The sequence below is a fragment of the Belonocnema kinseyi genome, chromosome 6, assembly GCF_010883055.1.
Source record: "Belonocnema kinseyi isolate 2016_QV_RU_SX_M_011 chromosome 6, B_treatae_v1, whole genome shotgun sequence".
Taxonomy (NCBI): Eukaryota; Metazoa; Arthropoda; class Insecta; order Hymenoptera; family Cynipidae; genus Belonocnema; species Belonocnema kinseyi.
In genome coordinates this window covers 71,429,983-71,445,954 of record NC_046662.1, presented here as the reverse complement: position 1 = coordinate 71,445,954, position 15,972 = coordinate 71,429,983, and the positions used below count along the sequence as shown (strand labels likewise).

The following is a 15,972-nucleotide window of genomic DNA, read 5'->3' as shown; positions in this document are numbered from 1 at the left end:
TTTAAGTTTTCGTTAAATTTGAAAATTACATTAGGATAATTTGAAAGTATTTTTGTCGTGTATCAGACAATTTGATAAAAATGCCTAAAAATATTTTAAAAAATCTGTTTGAAAAATGCTGTAACTTTTTAAATTTTTGTCTGATCGAAAAATTTAATTGTGATAGTTTCATAATATATTTGATATCAAGTAAAGATTTTGAATAAAATGTCTTAATCTATCAGAAAAATAAGACTTTCTATTTTTTGAAAATTTTCAAAATGTTTCAAAAGAAAGTTATATTTCTTTATTCATTTTAATCGAAATTGAAAACCTCATCAGGATAACTTGCAAGTCCTTTCCTAATGAACCAGAATCTTTGAAAAAAATTTCTAAAATTCTTTTAATTTTTTTTTAACTTGGAAATGATTTACATTTTTTTATGTCGATCGGAAATATCTGGTTAACGAACTTGACCTTTATTTTGGGACCCAAAAAAGTGTATTGAAGGCTGATTTGATTAAAAAACTCCTTCAAAATTTAGGCAAACAGACATAGACTCGATAGATTATTATTATGTGTTTTTATTAAACTTTTACTCGGGTAAACCCGGTTATACATTATAGCCACGGACTAAGTCAAGTGACTGATGAGATTAGAATGTTATAAGTTAATTCAAATAATTTAATAGGATGGTTGAAACCTCCTGCGATAATGTCGTAGGTATACAATTACAAGCGGCCACGAGCGTTGGAGGTGAAAACAGTCACCTCTGGATGCTTTCTTAGAGCTACCATCTGTCACTCCACGGGTTTTTAGTCGCTCGCTTCCTGATGATCAAGAAAGTTTCTTACAATGCGACAGGTGTTTAATAAAACCGTCTTCTGAGCTGTTGCCAATATCCTACTGACTCCTAACTGTTCAAGATGTTCAGTGCATCTTGCGTGCACATTGACTGAAGCCGAAATCACAAAGGGATGAATAGATGCATAATTCACATTCCTCCATATGGTCTTTACTTCATGCCTTAACTCGCTATACTTGTGGATCTTAGTTGTATAGGTTTACTGCAAATTTCGGTTAAGCGGACAAGCAATGTCGATGATGTAGACTCTTCCATCTTTTTTTTCTCGCATCACGATGTCAGGTCGATTGGCCCGGGTGCAATGTTCCTTTTTTATGGTAACATCCCAATATAAGATATAATCTTCGCTTTCTGAAACGGGTATTGGAATGCATCTATAGAAGGGCATCCATTCTTTTACGAGTCCTAGATTTAGAACAAGTTGTTGATGTATAATGCCCGCTACATGATTATGTCTGTGCGTATATTCTCTCTGAGCCATTACGCGACAGGCATCAATAATGTGCTCGATGGATTCAATGGTATCTCCACATAATTGGCACCGGTCAACCACGTCTTGATATAACACGTGTTTGCGATAATTCCTGGTGCTGACAAGCTTGTCCTGTATTGCAATGATGAATCCTTCCGTCTCTGGATACAGAACACCTTTTCTTAGCCAAATATTAGATGCCTCACTATCCACTTTATTTTGATCTAACGTGTTGAGGTGCTCGCCCTGGGTGGCTTTCTGCCTCCATTGTATTTCTAATTCCTCTATGGTTTCTGTCCTGATATTCAAGGACCGATCTGAGGACAAATTTAAGGGTGTGTATTCAAGATCCGCTTGACAGTCTGGCAACTGTATAACTTGTGACTTACACAGTTTTTTGACATCTACAATGCCCCTACCACCTAAGTGTCGTGGTAGAACTACCCTTTCAATCGCTGAATTTCTGTGGTGCTTTCGGTGCTTCGTCATTTCTACGCGAACAATTCTGTTTAACTTTTCAAGGTCGGTGTTAGACCATTTTATGAGCCCGAAGGAGTACGTGGGGACAGGGATGGCATATGTGTTGATCGCCGTAATTTTGTTTGCCGAGTTGAGAAAACTTTTCATAATCAATCTGAGTCTCGTAGTGAAGATAGTCATTAGGCTTGTCTTAACTATCGTATGTTGAATACCCTTAGATTCAAGAATACCCAGATATTTATATGATTTGCCTGCAGCCATTGCCTTAATGTCATTTTCGAACTCGTTCTCTAACTCTGCGGTCCCTAATTCCCCTCTGATTAAATGCACTGTTCTACATTTATCTAGACCGAACTCCATGTGGATATCATTGGAAAACTTCTTTGTGACATCGATCACGTGCTGCAGTTTCTGGCCTGAACTAGCGTACAGCTTCAGGTCACCCATGTAAAGAAGATGGATCACTTGATGACCATCCTCATTATCATGAATTCTGAACCCATGAGACATGCTGTTTAGTGTTTTGCTCAATGGATTCAACGCTAAAGAGAATCATAGTGCACTGAAGGAGTCTCCTTGAAATGTACCCGTCGTGAAGCGTATTGATCTAGTTATCCTTGGTTGTCCATGATCAAAATACTTGATTCTTGTACCCCAGAGCCTCATCGCATGGCTTAGAAAGTCAATAATTCGTGGGCAGATTTTGTAAAGTTTTAAGACTTCAAGCAAATAGTCATGCGGCACGGAAGGAAACGCTTGCTTGTAGTCAATGTATGCCATGTGTAAGTTACTTTAATGCTTACGAGCTTGAGTCATGGCAACAGTGTTTTTAGTGACTAGATCTTTACAGCCCCGTGAGTTTTTACAACATCCTTTTTGTTCTTCTGTAAGAATGTCATTCTCTTCGCAATGAGAATATACCTTATCTGCAATGATAGCTGTAAGGCATTTATGAATTGTTGGAAGACAGGCTATCGATCGAAAGTCAGATGGATTTTGAGCGTCTGTTTTTTTTGGTATCATATACGTAGTACCTTGGAGCATAAAACCTGGCATCAGATCTGGGTGTTCAATGATCTTCTAAAAACACCTTGACAACGCAAGATGCACACTCGTCAGGTACTTGTAACAGAAGTTGTGCACCATGTACGGACCTGGAGCTTTCCAATTACTTGCCCTTTTCAAGACCGCTGGTTATTTGGCTTTACTCTCAGTTCACGATAGAACCTTCTTTCATCTGTCTGAAAGTTTTGATTTTGTTGCCTCCATGCATTACTTTTCTTGTACCGACGCAGTCTTGCAGTAAGAACATCAAGTCTCTTTCGATGAGAGTCTAAAATTTCATCCAATATTGTTGGTGTTAATGTCTCAATGCTCCGAAGGTGGATGCTTTTAGTAACATGGTTCATCAGCTTTCGGGTTCTATTTCCTTTTTTATATTGAGTTATTCGACCCAATTTGCACTTTACTTTGCTAACATCCATATCCAACCTGATCTTTCATGGTGGATCTCGATCCCTTGCTGGGACAAAAACTGCATTTGCAGGCCTAGTTTTCCGGCCCAGCGTTCTAACGGTTGCCACAGCTGCACAGTATACAAGAGTTTGCACTTCTAACGCAGTTTGTGCTACGTTCAAATACATAGGTAAAACCTCGCTGTCGAGATGTGCTATTAGTGCACGCAGATCATTTGTGATGTTCATTTTGGGCAGAGAATGCCTTAGTGTTGGTTCTACAAATCTGAACTCTAGTAAAGCATTACCAAAATTCCTTTCCAGGTGCTGTAGTTTTTCTGAGATTTCCCAATCCACATCATCGTTAGTAATATCTGGATGTGGTTCTAATGGATTCGGTGCATGATGTTCATTATCCCTAGCACCTATTCCTTCAGCATCAATCAAGTCTTCGTTATCCACATCTTCCAAGGCGAGCTCATCAATGGGAAGCTGCCGTTCCACTTCCATTTTGATAGCAGCTATTTCAACAGCCGAAAGCAGTCTGTTTACAGATATTAAGCGTTTTTGATCTGCCAGATTCTGCTCATTTATTTTTGTGGCTAGCTCTGGGTATTTAAGTAAGAAGAGTCTATGATGTTCTCTCCTCACACTTTCCCCACATTTCTCTGCCAAAAAATAAAGGCGCATAACATCTCTGTTCATATCGTATGTACATTTTCTTCGCTTTTTTGGTTGCTGAACCTCTGCTTCTGCCTCTGGTTGTATAAGGTCATCTACCTCTGGAGGATGTGGTGGTGTTGGATCATCAATAGGTTAAGGAAGAACATCAGTTGCTCCTGCTTGACCGTTTGACGCGGCTTTCTCTAGCTAATGTTCATTGCCGTCGTTTTTCCACGTTAAGTCAACCGTTTGTTTAATCTCCATTGCTCTGTCTTCTGTAACATGTAGATTAGTCATGATGTCTTTCATATTAGCGATAAGATCTCTTAGTGCGACTTTTTGTATGTTAGGATACTTTGCAGCAAATTTTATCCCAATCCCAATTGATGCTCTCCTACGGTATTTCTGTCGAGGTGGTTGAATGCAAATAGCTAGCGCTAGCCAAAGTATCCTCAGCAGACACAGTTGATGTTCCACTGCTTAACGTTTGTCGCAGATGTTCTTGCTGGCCAGCTGTTTGATTAGTGATATCTGCCTGACCATCTCGCAGATCACCATCGCATAGTGGTCTGGAATAGGAATTTACTGTTCGTAATCGCCCACAGGTCGTATTTATTAACCGATTTAAAAGTTTTTTTAGAAATGCTCAGAAATTAATTTTTAAGAGAATTGTGGTTTGCTTTTTGTTAATTTTTTTCACAGAGTAACAATATATAAACAAATATAGTGACAAAATTGACCATTTTATCTGTGTGAATTTTTATCTCAAGAAAAAATACAGATAGAAACTCATTATCAGCCGAAATTGTTGCACATGCATTCATAGAACATAATTAATTTTAATAATATTTAACTTAATTATTATAAACAATTTTTATAAACAAATTCTTATTAGTGTTTTTTTATCATAGAAAAAATCGTTTATTTCACGCTAGTTGCTAATATTTTTCATAAGAATCATAATTTGTAACAAAAAAATTAGCATGAGTTAACAACTATTGTTTTTATAAACATTTCTATAGGCAAATTCTGCATAAATAAATTTTTCTCATAGCTGAATTGATTTTTCTGAACAAAAGTGATTCACAATTTTCTTTAAAGCCATTTATGTACTTTAAGTTTTATCAAACATAAACAACATAGATTGTTTATAAAAATTTGGTTAAACAAGTTTCCTAATCGGCCATTTCCTCGTAGAAAAAAAGATTTTTTTCTTCAATAATTATTAGAGTGACATTTATTGCGGTGACTAACCAACGAAATGAAATAAAGAATAATTTCTATGATTGTTATAAACATTTTTTTAACAAAGCTATGATTTATTTTTTTTAGATGCAAAAAGGACGGTTTTCCACTGAAATTATTCGACAATAAACTAACAGTGATTCCAAAATTGGATATGGGACATTAAATAATAATTTGCGTAATTGTTAATAATAATTTTAAAACAATGCGTGACAATCTGCGGTTGGTCGTAGAAAACAGTTATTTTTTCTTCAATCATTTTTGTGATAATCTTATTTGTGTTTTGGAATCAATGAAAAAATTGATACTTATAATAATAATGAGATTATTATAAAAAACTTAAAATAAATATATTACGATTCAGAACTCGAATCATTTTTAAATTCGAATTGTTCTATTAGTTCATCGAGTTCTTGATCAACTTCCACTTCAACTTTTTCTCATTCAGGCTTCAAGGATACAATGAAAAGATCTGAGGACTCAAGGAGTTTGTGAATTATGTCGTGCACAGTATGCAATGGAGAGATTTTTCATGTGTTGAACTGTCTTATGAACTTGATATCGTTGTTCCTGGTTTCAGAAGCTTCTTCGGAATACATGCCAATTGGCAGCATTAAATTATCCATAACTTTTCCCCCATGTACAAGTATTTTATGAACTGAAGAAGGCATGTAGTACCATGGATATAAGCTCACATACAGTTTTGCTGTCCTAAAAGCATACTCGTTGAAAAAGAGAGGAGGAATTTTTCTGCTTTTTGCCATGAACCTAATCCAGACATGCAAAGTAGAAAGACCAAATTCTAAGTTGGACACAATTTCTTTCTTCTGCCTTACACGCTCTAGATCATTCATTTGTGATGGTGTCGCTTTGCAAATGTAGCAAGTAGAAGATGATGGAGTATCAGTGAGAGCTGTACAAACTTTTCCATCTAACATAGTTAGCTTCATTTCTGTTTTCACTATATACACACCATTAGTCGTAGTAATTGTTGTGTGTCTAAGCTTCTGAACTTGTGTCTTAATATTTTTGATTTCCGATTTCGTTAATTCCTTTGTTTCCTTTGCATATTTAATCATGATAGGTATACAAAGTTTTGGCGAGGAACTATGAGGATTCATCCAAACTGTTTCTCCCATGTGCTTTACCCTCAACCATATTGGCACCATTGATTCTGTGAAAAAAGAGTCATCAGTCAAATCGTTGTTATTAAACTCCTGATTGTATTTTGCATCAGTTGACAGTCCATGGGTGCCATATTTCATTTTAAAGTCCAAGTAAGTGATCTTTAATCTATTCTCTGAAATCGGAAGGCATAAATTCGGATCTTTAAAAAGAAATTGAATAGTGTGATCAATAAGAGACTGAATCTCAACCATGGCTCCTTCTTCCGTTTTTCGAATAATTGAAGGATAACAATCTTTTTTAATCTCTAATACATTGACATATGAAGGATAAATGTCAGCCTTTCTTTCTTTGGCCCGTAAGTGAATAGTATTATATTGATACTTTGATAGTCTGACCTGTTTTGTTAAAGCTAAAGCTTCTTCTGAAGAGTATTCCACATATGATTCAAAGTCAGATTTACCTGAAATGTTTAAATTTTCATTATCGTAAGAATTCAAAAGAACGACTATAGCATTTGCAATTTTTTTTCTTCCACTTTTTCGTAAACTTCGCAGAAATGCATCCTGTATCGCAATAGCCGTAAAACTCTTTTCAGTGGACATTAATTTTCATCTTTTTGTCGCAGTAGAAGCATCTTAGAATTTTGTATCCCAACTTTTTCTTGTTCCTTTTGATTTTATCGCAGAAAAAGTAACAACAAAGTTAGTTTTTAAACACTTTTCGAAACTCTTTTCAAACTGACTTTTTATACTTAACATTCTTTTCATTTTTTCTGAAATATAGGTAAAAATACAAATTCAAATGATTAGCTACTATTTCTAGATGGTTAGGATCAAGATTGTACTCAGTTTGCATGAAACTTAACAAACCTTGCACGTCAGTACTCTCATTGGCAATTAGAAAATCATAAAGGACCTTTTTACTTACTTTGAGAGTATCCATTTTTTATTAGAAATAATAATACAAACAATTGAAATGTACAAACCTGCAGAAGATATTTTAAAATGACGCCAAACGCAAATCATATAAAGATAATTTTAACGCATCCTCTCTCAGTTATATACACGAAAATTATGATTTCTATTGCGAGAGATACCCACCTAGCGGTGAACCTGGAACTGTACTTTTTATTTGAGAGTCACTTGTTCTTCATTTGTTTTTCATGAAGTTACATACAAAACAAATGAAAGATAAGTGACTTCTGAATACGCAAGTACAGCGTTATTGCACCTTATTTTCACTTGTTCCTCATTTATTTTTCAGGAAGTTGCATAAAACAAATGAAAGATAGGTGACTTCTAAAAACGCAAGTACAGCGTTATTGCTATGGACAGCTTGCTACAGAAATTGTTATTAACAATTATGCAAATTATTATTTAATGTCCCATATCCAATTTTGGAATCACTGTTAGTTCATTGTCGAATAATTTCAGTGGAAAACCGACCTTTCTATATGTAAAAAAAATAAATCATAGTTTTGTTAAAAAAATTGTTTATAACAATCATATAAATTATTATTTATTTAATTTCGTTGGTTAGTAACCGCAATAAATGTCACTCTAATAATTATTGATGAAAAAAACATTTTTTTCTACGAGGAAACGGCCAATTAGGAGAATTGTTTAACTAAATTGTTATAAACAATCTATATTGTTTATGTTTGATAAAGCTTAAAGTATATAAATGGCTTTAAAGACAATTGTGAATCACTTTTGTTCAGAAAAATCAATTCAGCTATGAGCTATTGTTTGTTTATATATTGTTGCTTTGTGAAAAAATTGAAAAAAAAGCAAACCACAATTCTCTTAGAAATTAATTGCTGAGCATTTCTAAAAAAAAACTTTTAAATCGGTTAAGAAATACGACCTGTGGGCAATTATGAACAGTAAATTCCTATTACAGACCACTGTGCATCGCCACCGTCCCGCATGCTGTGGCCCCCAGCTGTGGCTCCAGGAGTGCCCCGACGATCCTCGGGAAGCGACAAGCGTTTCAAAATCTTTAATATATTCTCCATTTTTCATTGATGGGTCATGGTGTTCTACTCAGTCCCTCTCCTCTTCGTTATTAGCCTATTTGGCATGGGAAACCCTGTTAATAGCAATGCTACCGCCAACATTGCCGTCAAAGTCATGAGAGGAGAGCTCAAGTCCTACCGCGACATCAACGCGGAACACCTTCGTTAGGGGATTATTATTATTATTATTTAAAAAAACATTTTTGTGTTAAAATGTTGTCACAGGCTTATACTGCCCAACATGTCGAAGGCATTTTTCGTTAGAGTTGGATTTTTATTTGATCATTTTTGCACGGGGCTGTCCCGGTATATATCATCAGTCACGGACGCATTTTTATAATGCAATCAAGTGATCTGATGAGAGCAGTCTGCCCAGACATATTGGACAAAACCTGGTTTTACCCCATCATTGACGGACTGGGTTGCAGTCAAGTACACGATGGGGGGACCTACAACTTAAGGTGGGTTCCGAACCACCAGAACCTCGGTAAAGGTACATTGAAAAATTTCCAGAGGTACCGGCTTAGGGATCGAACCCCGGACCTCTGAGGTGAAGTCCGAGTGCCTAACCAACTGAGCCACCGAGGCTCTAGTATTATTATTATTATTATTATTATTATTATTATTATTATTATTATTATCATTATAACATTAAGTCTAATCCCTTTCGGATTAGAGAAATAAATTTGAATTATTCATTAGAGCTCTTTAAAAAATCATATTTAAATGTATAGAAATCTTAGCAATGCTTTAAAATCCTCGAAGATACAAAAAAATCTTTTTTCCAAGTTATATTTATTGAGACCGTAAAATATCTAAGAATCCCTTGAAATTTCATTCTCTGGGATTTAGTTCTATAAAAATCCCTTTATATGTTTGAAAAATCATAAAAAATTCTTTGAAATCTCTTGAAAGTTTTTAAAAATCTTGAAATTTTTTCAAAATCCTTAAAATGTTGAAATTGTTGAAACGCTTACAGCAATAGGATATCCTGAAATGTCCTATTTTATGCCGTTTGTGGCCCGGATTATGTCAGGGATAGTTCAGGGATAACATGCCCAGATATCTGACAAGGCAGAAATGATGACGTCCCAGGGATATCTCCAGAATATTTAAATTTCCGTTTTGCAAGATATCACGGCAGTTTATTCCTGGGATAACCTGGTATATGTATTGGATAAACTGGGAATTTTCGGAATATCTACACGCTGCAAGGGATTTTGTTGATTTATTTGAAATCATTAGTCTTTTAGAATCCTTTGAAATGCCTTGATATAATTTGAAGTCCTACATCAGATAAATCAATAATGTAATTATTTGTGTCTTGTTCGTATATTTTGTGCTTTAATTCTTTCAATATTTTAACATTATTTATTTTAATACTGATTTTCTATAACAATTTTTTTATTATTACGAATAAAATTAATGAAAGTCATTATAGGCAAATAGTTATAAACCTGTCTGAAATTACCTAATATTTATTCGTAATTGGTGTCCTACATTTCGAAAGTAATTAAAAAATAACGATAGTCATAGTGAAATATACTAGTTATTTTTTATCACTGCCGGGATCCCGCCAATAGTCTCAGTTTACTTCCACTAGATAATGCTTTTTCTGAGTCTTATTTAAATAACTTAAATAAACCCTGAAATAATATTTTCTTTTTACAGGAGCATTGGATATTCAATTTAGCTAAAGCGTACGTTCCTGAGAATCTTTGGGAGCATATAGTTCCGAGTAACGCTCCAGCACACGTATCTGATGAAGAACTGAGCAATAGATTAAAATATTATGAGAATTATGTGAACAGTTTGGGGCATTCTGGTAATACAGTCCATTCGGCATCTGCATGGAATCCTAACGATATAGATTCTTTACTTGGTCCTATGTCTGCATTGAATTTACAACGCCGTACAGACAACTTGAGGGATAATTACAATCTTCATGCCGAAAGAGCAACTAATGCTCTTGCTACTTATCTAGACCAAGGGCTGTCTACACCCAGGATGTTACAGAATGCGAATAGCAGTTCCCAAAGAGGAAATAATGCAGAAGCACGAAGAGTACGTCAACGTACATATCGCGATTCTTAAAGTTAAACTGAGAAAATCATCTACGTCAATTAAATTTATAACAATTTATGAATAACATAGTCTTAAACATAATCCGTATTGAAAAATGTTCCTCAATTCTGTATCTAACATGACATGTAATATTTCACATTTAATTCTGTAATCAGCATTTTGAGATGAAATAAAAGTAACGTTTAACTTACTGAAGGAGTTCAAAATACATAAATTTTACTTTGTAATATAACACTACGGCGGGGCCAGTAACAGCCTAGACTATCGTAGAATATACTTGAAAGTAATACTAAATCACATAAATCAAAATAATTATTCCTGATCGATAAAGTTAGAAATATACTGCTATTATTTCTATAGAATATTATCAGTGATCGAGAATCTTCGGAATTTTATTTCTGTAGATTTAAAGTCATGAGGTGATGATACTATTCCTACTAATGATGATGATGTCATTGCTATACTAATATGAAAGCATTAAGTTTCATTAAAGCTAACTAATGTTTTTATAATATAACTGCTGCGATTTGATATTTAAGTTTGAAAAATATGTAAATGAATGTTATCTATTGTGACAAACAAGTTTTCAAAATGTGACACTCATATATCTGAAAAATGATTGTTATCTGAAATTTTTTACTTTTCTTGAAAATTTGTGTCCTTGGTCGCAAACTTCCGTTGATACATGATGTATCAATCTTTTTGTTTAAAAAATTGGGTATTTTCTTAACATTCTGAAGTTGAACGTGCTTCAGTTTGAAGTTGCAGCAGTTCAAGGTGCTGCAATTTGAAGTGGTTAAGTTATAAACTCGGTAGTTTAAAATGATGTAATTTTAGGTCTGGCAGTATGAAGTTTTGCGTTTTCAGGTGTTGCAGCTTAAAATTCTGCAGTTGTACATGTTCCAGTTTGAAGCTGCTGCAGTGCAACGTGCTGCAATTTGAAGTGGTTTAGTTATAAACGCTGTAGTTTAAAATGATGCAATTTTAAGTCTGGTATTATGCAGTTCTGCGTTTTGAGGTGCTGCAGTTTGAAATTCTGCAGTTGAGCGTGCACCAGTTTGAAGCTTCTGTAGTTTAACGTACTGAAATTTGAAGTGGTTCAGTCATAAGCGCTGTTGTTTGAAATAATATAGTTTGCAGTTTTGTAGTAAGCATCTCTGCAGTTATAAGTGCCGGAATTTGAAATTATGCAGTTGAACGTTCTGCAGTTTGAACTGCTTCAGTTATAAGCGCTGCAGTTTAAAATGATAGAGTTTGAAGTTTTGTAGTATACAGTTTTGCGGTTTCAGGTGCTGCAGTTTGAAATTCTGAAGTTGAGCGTGCTCCAGTTTGAAGCTGCTGCTTTTCAACGCGCTGCAATTTGAAGTGGTTTAGTTATAAGCGTTGTAGTTTAAAATAATGCAGTTGAAGGTTTTTTAGCAAGCAGTTTTGCAGTTTCAAGTAACACAGTTTGAAATTCTGCAGATGAACGTGAATCAGCTTTAACTGCTTTAGTTAAAAGTGCTGTAGTTCAAAATGATGCTGTTTGAAGTTTGGTAGTATGCAGTTCTGCAGTTTCAAGTGCTACAGTTTGAAATTCTGCAGCTGAACGTACTCCAGTTTGTAGTTGCTGCAGTTTGAAGTGGTTTAGTTATAAGCGCTGTAGTCTGGAATGATGCAGTTTGAAGTTTGGTAGTATGCAGTCTGCGTTTTCAGGTACTGCAGTTTGAAGTTGTTTAGTTATAAGCGCTGTAGTTTTAAATGATTCAGTTTGAAGTTTTGTAGTAAGAAGTTCTGCAGTTTTAAGTGCTGCGGTTTGAAATTCTGCAGTTAAAAGGTCTGGAGTTTAAACTGATTTAGTTATAAGTACTGTATTTTAAAATACTACCGTTTGAATTTCTGTATTTACTAGTACTACCGCAGTACTACTGCAGTGCTACTGCAGGTTGGAGTTCTGAAGTATGAAATGTTGCAGTTTCAAATGTTGCGCGTTGAAATTAGGCAGTTGAACGTGCTGCAGTTTGATATTCTGTACTTAAAAGTGTTGTAGATTATTGTGCTGTTTTTTGAAGTTTTGTGGTGTGAAATTCTGTAGTTTTAAGTGCTGTGATACAAAATACTGCAGTTTGAAGCTCTGGAGTATGCAGTTTTGCAGTTTCAAGTGTTGCAGTTTGAAGTTCTGTAGTTTGAAGTGCTGCGGTATAAAATACTGCAGTTTGAAGTTCTGCAGTATGAAATTTTGAAGTTTCATATGTTGCAGTTTAAAATTATGCAGTTGAACGTGATATAGTATAAAGTTCTGCAGCATGAAGTTTTGCAGTTTTGCTAATTGCAATTCGATTTAAATAAGAATTAAAGCTTGTTTCTACAGTGGAAATAGAGCAAATCCAAGCAATGTAGTATTATATAATTTAGAGTAAATAATAATTTTATTTGGTATTATCTACTGTACGGATTGCGAAAACCCTAGGTAACAAGAATTTAGGATTCTTTTGTACGTATAATACGAATTGGTCTGTACCTTGCTCTGTTATCAATTCCTGTGGAAACATGGATGTCCGATCTTCGCTACCAATTCATGATTGTATTGCTTATTTCCTGTTTCATGCTTTCCGAATATTTTGAAACTAACACTTCTGCAATTCTAAAAAAAGAAATTCAAAGTTTAAATTCGACATGTGAATAGGTTTCAAAGTTAGTTGCAAATAGAAAAAAGCAGACTTATTTGACATCAGGAATAATGCCGTGCCAACGAATCCGTCAAAAATTGCTTTGTAACGTGATTGGCAGTATTCTTTTCATCTTTCTCTCCGTGTTTCTTTTATTTGCTTTCTGCAAAGAAATGTTCACATCATTAATGTAAAGTCCTTGAGCGTCGCATGCTGCTATAACTTTATCAGAAAATGTATATTAAAACCTATTACAGAAAACATTTTCTTTTCGTACATTTGTTACTAATCTCCTTCTTGAAAGCATCGAATTCTTCTTACGGCTTTAATCCATATTGTCAATGTTGTGTAACAATTAAATTAAAATTAATTAAAATATTTATATATTAATTAATATTGTTATAATTAATTGTTCTCAAATTAATTGTTATTGACGTAAACTTTAATGCGTTTCTCCAAGTTTACTACCAAATGGTTTGTTCTCTTACTCTCACATGTTTATAGCGTGATTAAATTTATCCTCCATGATTTCCACAGAATGCCTCTTTCATAAAACGCTTTCACATATACCTAAAAACAAAGACTTAAGTGAATGGATTTATAAATAGTAGCATATATTTGCTTAACCGTCAGCTTGATAACATTGTCTACATATGCATACCTTAAAATTAGAAGACCATTTTTTCGTCAATCAGAAATATTTAATGAAGAGGTTTGTGTAAATCAAGACACATCGCTAAGCTAATGTCTAAAAACTATATTTGAAGATTGTTTATATTAGAACAAACCATGGGGAATAGACATAAGGAGCCCAAAGTCCTGTACATTGACTTCACCAAAAACGAGAATTTTTCTGTTGGATGTACCATAACGCATCGAAATGCTAGATCTTCCCGAGCACGGTGCATGTGGGGCACGATTATGGATGGCCGCCATCATGGTTTCGTGTAAATATAACCTGAAGGCTCAAAGAAAAATACAAAATTCGTAAATCTTTGAATTAATTTCTTTGAGCCATTGAAAAATTATTGGAATATAAGAACTGCTACATTTAAGTGAAAGTGTTACCAGTTCTGTGATGCGTAAGCATACAAGATTTAAAACTGGTAAGTTATATACATATTTTTCATATCACCATATAATGTAACTTACCTCGCCCATTGCAAGATCACAACGATTAAATGTTTCGCGATGAACCAAATATTTAAAATCTTTCTTTATATAAATAATAATTGATTTATTTTAATCAAATATTACAATCCTTAATATGTAACGCAAACTGTGTCAATGTCAACGATGTAAACATAGGTAGGTGTCATTTTATCGCCGTGCCACATTAGCGCCATACACGAGAACGGAAAGTATTGTAACCATGCCCATACGACAAAAATTTTCTCATTTTCGGTTACACTACTTTGGGCTCCTTATGTCCATTCTCCATGGAACAAACCCTCGGCGTTTTGAATAACCTAACCCCTTTTGTTAAAAACAAAAGCATACAGCTTTTGAAAGCCAGTATTCAAACTAATGACTATATTCTGTCTATTTTTCGCTATAAATTAGCGTATTTAAACGTTCTAATTATTAGTATACTTATTTGATCAACATAACGGGAAAATATTAGTTCCTACAATATAAATAAAATATTTTTATCTACAAAGAACAAAATGTTGACAATTCGAATTGTATTTAATGAGAATTGTAAACATTCTGAAATTTCATCTTAAGCATGTGAAACAAAGAGGAAGAAACAAGAATATAATAAATCATGCATAATTTCCTCTTGAGAATTTGTTATCTCTTTTGACCCGTAGGCCATTTGATCAACATCGTCGAATGACTGTTCTTCTATTGGAGATCTTTCTGGTGAACGGACTGATACACCTATGATTCTAAATGAAAATGAGTTAAGAAGAATTAAATTGTTTTAATTCAATAATGGAATGTCCTAAGCTCAGAATCTTGCAGTAATTTTTCTAATTCAATAAAATCAATAATAATAAATATTTCTCAAAGAGAAAAGACCGTTGGTGCTCTAATGGTTAAATTTGAATTAAATATAAACTTTTCTTATATTTTTAAGATGGAAAATGTCCTAACGACGTTTTGGAGATAAAATTCAAATTTAATTTTGTGAATTATGATCAAGAATAAAAACATCTTAACTTTAAAATGTACCAAACCTTTAAACCTTTTTTAAACCATTCTCAATGGATGTAAGCATCCAGAAATGGTTGAACGATCAACTACAAATGATTCTGCAAGCTCATCTTGCTTTAGACACGGGTCTTCACCGAGTAATGTCTCCAATTCCTTATCCTCGTTTTTTGCGGCCTGCCTGGACGTTCTTTGTCCTCCGTGTCGAAATCGCCACTTTTAAATTTTCTAAACCAGTACTCACACGTTTTAATCAATGGCGTATAGTCCCCGTAATTTTCCAAAAGTAATCGATGACTTTCAGTAGTACTTTTCTTCGAATTGAAAAATAATACGAGGGTAGTTCAATAAGTCCTTAGAATGAAGTATAAAAACAATTTTTTTTGTGTAAATTTTTTTTTATTTTTCAATATAATCTCCTTGGAGCTCTATACACTTGGTCAATCGCTTTTCAAGTTTTTTTAATCCTTCAGAAAAGTGCGTTTTCGGAAGTTCCTTAAAATAAGCACTTACAGAGGCAATGACGTCTTCGTTGTCTGGAAATCTCTGTCCACCGAGCCATTTTTTCAAGTTTGGAAATAAGAAAAAGTCACTGGGGGCTAAATCTGGTGAATACGGTGGATGTTCGACCAATACGAATTTTAGTTCTTCAATTTTAGCCATTGAAACGAAGCATGTGTGAACTCGGGCGTTGTCGTGATGAAAGAGAATTTTTTTTCTCACCAAATGTGGTTTTTTTTTAAATTTCTTCTTTCAGCTGCTCTAATAATGATGCATAA

At 34.2% G+C, this 15,972-nt stretch overlaps 1 protein-coding gene across 1 annotated transcript in view; it reads left to right on the top strand.

The window, feature by feature from the left end:
• The window catches only part of LOC117175151, a 13,741-nt gene extending 3,336 nt beyond the window's left edge, over nucleotides 1–10,405 (top strand). The window contains exon 2 of the mRNA XM_033364739.1: nucleotides 9,975–10,405. Coding sequence (XP_033220630.1) covers nucleotides 9,975–10,397 — 423 coding nt within the window. The 3' untranslated portion in view covers nucleotides 10,398–10,405. The remainder of the gene's footprint in view (nucleotides 1–9,974) is intronic.
• The last annotated feature ends 5,567 nt before the right edge of the window (nucleotides 10,406–15,972 follow it).